This window comes from Chenopodium quinoa, unplaced genomic scaffold (genome assembly GCF_001683475.1).
Source record: "Chenopodium quinoa cultivar QQ74 unplaced genomic scaffold, ASM168347v1, whole genome shotgun sequence".
In the NCBI taxonomy this organism is placed as follows: domain Eukaryota; kingdom Viridiplantae; phylum Streptophyta; class Magnoliopsida; order Caryophyllales; family Amaranthaceae; genus Chenopodium; species Chenopodium quinoa.
The window spans coordinates 2657117-2661024 of record NW_018742345.1 but is presented as its reverse complement, the minus strand read 5'-3'; the positions used below and the strand labels follow the sequence as shown (position 1 = coordinate 2661024).

The following is a 3908-nucleotide window of genomic DNA, read 5'->3' as shown; positions in this document are numbered from 1 at the left end:
TTAGAGATCTTTGGTGCATATTTGCATTATTTGCTTAAGTTGTGCTCTACTACTCTTCGTTTGTGTGTTTTGATGAATTTCAGGTGATTTATATGCAAATGGAGTATGGTTGGCTAATATTGAGTATAATAATCATGGAGTATGAAAACATATTGCTTAAGAATATCAAATCATGTGTTCGAGACGAACTTGAGTGAAAATGAAGCAAAACGTTGATGAAATACTTGACAAATATGACACCTGTTCACTATTATGCTCATAACTTTTGATATACAAATGATAATGGAGTGATTCAAATTGCATTGGAAAGTAGACTTGAAGACCTTTCCAACGATATATTACACGCCTCAAAAAGAGCTCCGGATATGAAGTTATGACTGATTTAAGATGAGTTAAATACAAACTATTTGCTGCAGCCTCTACGTGCCCGATCGGGCATGGTCCGCCCGGTTGGACCGGGCACATAGGAGTTAGATGATTTTTGGTATTTTCGAAGGTAGAAAGCAATTTATGAAGACCGCCCCACGCGCCCGATCGGGCAAGGTCCGCCCGGTTGGACCGGGCACGTGGTGGAAGAAGTGCTACGAAGGAAAGCAACTCCGTACTCTCACCGCCCGATCGGGAGGTGCTTGCCCGGTTGGACCGGGCACAGTTATGCGACACTCCGTATTATTATTTTCTTATTTTTAGGTCATTAAGGGTATAAATACCCCTTGTAATCTTCATTAGAAAGAAGTTTTTAAGTTTTCCATTATTCCTCTTTCTCTCTCTAGAGTTCTAGTTTATTACTTTGAAGCAATTTTAATTCTTTCCATTAGATTTGAGCATTGTTTTTCAACAATTTAATTCCTTTCAATTGAAGAATCCTTGGTATTCACTTCTACTTCATTCTCTTTCAATTATAATTGCTTTTCAATTATGTTTTCCATATTCATGATTGTTATTGTTTCTTTCAATATGTGTGAGTAGATTTTCTATTCCAAGATCTAGGGTAGCCCAATTATGATTGATGCATGAATTAAAACTTTAAATTCCCCAATAATAATCCCAATTGACATGCTTAATTGATTGTGTTTATGCCAATACTAGATTAGGAATAATTAGTATTGTTATCATCCCTTTGTTCTTATTGCAACGGAAGTTGGGTATTAACGGGATTAGGTTATTCCAATTAAGGGTTTGAAGATCATCACGGAAGTAGATGATTGAATAATTAGGAATCTAGGCATGGTGTTTAATGTCCCTTATTCGCTTGATTCCACGGAAGTAGGCTTGATAGTTAATTTGGGAAGCCATTGATAACTTGGAAGAGACCTTTGGTATTATTATTAGGGATTGCTTTTCTTCTTGTCAATTGATTTATATATTGGGGGTAGATTTATTAGTTTATCAATCATAATCGTGGTAATGCTTGATCTTGGATGCTTTAGTTTATTGATTAATATTTCCTCTAGTTAATTGTGTTATTTAATATATTAGTTGATTATTATCATCCATTATTGATTGGTGACGTGCTTAGTGATTAATTGAGTCTGATTAATTGAATGAACCATAGTCTCTTGGGATTCGATCCTTACTTGCCCTACTACACAGTTAGAAGGAATAGTTAGGTTATTTTTGTTAGGTACGCGATAAGCCTATCAAATTTTGGCGCCGTTGCCGGGGACTAACGGTTTTCATCTAATTATTTGTGATTCGTTTTTGCTAAGATTTTGGTTTGTTGCTTTGGCTATTATTAACTTCTTTTTCTCTTATGAGTTGATGATATACATGCCTTGGAGATGGATGATTTATTGTCACGTCTTGCATCTGGCCATTGTTCTTGTTATTATCTTTATCATGAAAACCCTGATTGCCCTTATAGTGAGTATTTTGTTCGAGCTCCGGATGATTTTAGAATCTTTCCATTCATATATGATTATTCTAAAAAACGGTTTGTTCTAAATGAAATTTATTGGAGGATTCATGATGAATATTATCATAATTTGTATAATACGTCGGAGGAAGAATCATTTGTTGAAAAACCGATGGTTAAAGAGTCATTGGTTATAGAATCAGTGGTTGAGGTATCATTGGTTCCAATAGAAGAAGAATCATTAGTTGTAGAACCATTGGTTGAAAAGTCATTGGTTGTAGAACCAATGGTTGAAAATTCTTTTTCTTTTGCTAATGAACTTATTCGTGAGCGTAAAATAATAGAGACGTTATTGGGTGATGATAAAGAACAAGACTACCTCCATGTTCGTTCTATTAATTCTAAATTTTTAGCGGAGGAAGCAGAAGGTTGTGGTGTATCTTCATCTTTTTCTTTTGATTTTTCTTTTTACCTTGAGTTATCTTTGTGTGCTCCTAATCTTTTCTATGTAAGGATTACTGTGCTTGCAATTGAGCCCTATATAGTGCTTAATGAAATGTTTGCAGGAGCGTATGATAAGTTACTCAAGGCGTTAAATTCTTCTGATGGAAGGAGAATGGTCAAGCTTAAGACCTTGATAAACTAGCGCTTTGCGGGAGGCAACCCGTATTTCATTATTTTTATTTTAGTCTTTTCTAATTTTTGTGTGTTTTCATTTTTCTTTGATTCTTAGAGAGGTAAGGAGAGTACATCTTATGCTTGTGGGAGTTCTCTTGGTGCAGATTTTGATCTAAAAGGCTGATTTAAAAGGAGAAGAATTCGCTGGACTGCGTTCGAGTTCGATCAGGAAGAGCTCGCCCGATCGGGCGCGCGTATGGATCAGCAAAACTGCTCAATTTCGACAGGCCATAACTTTCTGGTTAATTATCGGATTTTTTTTATGTGACCTATCGTTGGAAAGATCTTTAAGTATACTTTCCAATGCAATTAGAATCACTGCATTATATTTTATACATCAAAAGTTATGATCAAAACAGTGCACATGACTCAATTTTATTCTTTTTCCCACTAACACTTTGTTTCGTTTTTGCTCAATTTTGTTCCAAAGAGATGCATTGCAATCCTCGAGGCTTTGGTGACATTATTTTGGGTGATGATGAAGATGAGGTTTGACTACAAGTTTCCCTTTAAGACAATGAGGACATTGTCTGATTTAGCTTGGGGGGAAGTTCTTGTGTACACAAGGTACATCTTTCACTCTCTCTTTCTACTTTAGTGTGTTTTCACTAGCAGTAAGGTTTAATGCTTTCTTCTGGAAAAAGAAATGAAAAATAAAAGAATCATGATAATGAACGGCCAACGGCCATTGAACTACTTCCCTGTGCCCCTATCCTTTATGCCAAAAGGTTTTGATTTATTTTCGATTGAAAGACTTGCATAGTGGACTAAAAGATCATGATTTGACCTTGAATTTGTTGATCCCTAGTAGGAGTCAAGGTTATTTAACTATGTATGATTCAGGAGCTTGACTGTGTTAACCGTGAGGCTTGAGCCTTATATATTCATTCTTGTGTGTGTTTAGTTCCTGGTGTAGCATTGATCTTAGTTTTGACTTTAGACTCTTAGTAGTGTGTCGTAATGCATTGCACGTGCACATTGAAATGACGAAGGCCATGTTCATTAGGTAGCCTCCAGACAAAATTAGAACATCAGTTCCCTTCTTGCTTACCCATGTTGTAGCTTGACTATATTTTTCATTAACTCCACAAAAATTACCCCTTGGCCCCAATTTGATTACTTTTCCCAAGTCTAGCTTGGGGGAGCTATTTTATGCGGTATTTTTGCGTGATTCTGTTTCAAGTTGCAATTGATGCGAAAATATTGAAAAGAAAAGGAAGAAGAAGAGAAAAAGTGAGAAAAGGAGGTTTGATTGAATTACTTGAAAAAAAAAAGTAACATTTCTTGAAAAAGAAAGAGAGAAATAAAGAAAAGAAAGAAAAATATTTGGAAAAAGTTTCAAATGAAAAATTGTTGGATTGAAATAAAAAAAATA

General features: G+C 35.4%; 1 protein-coding gene across 1 annotated transcript; it reads left to right on the top strand.

Annotated features, from left to right (window-relative positions):
* The first annotated feature begins 1637 nt into the window (after nucleotides 1-1637).
* On the top strand, nucleotides 1638-3003 carry LOC110694127. Its single transcript, XM_021871296.1, has 2 exons — nucleotides 1638-2774; nucleotides 2964-3003. Exon 1 carries the CDS (start codon nucleotides 1782-1784, stop codon nucleotides 2499-2501), a length of 720 nt encoding a protein of 239 aa, XP_021726988.1. The 5' UTR covers nucleotides 1638-1781; the 3' UTR covers nucleotides 2502-2774; nucleotides 2964-3003.
* Nucleotides 3004-3908: the final 905 nt, after the last annotated feature.

What these genes read in the sequence shown, in the direction of transcription:
- LOC110694127 (XM_021871296.1), top strand. Translation starts at nt 1,782, where the DNA reads ATGGATGATTTATTGTCACGTCTTGCATCTGGCCATTGTTCTTGTTAT.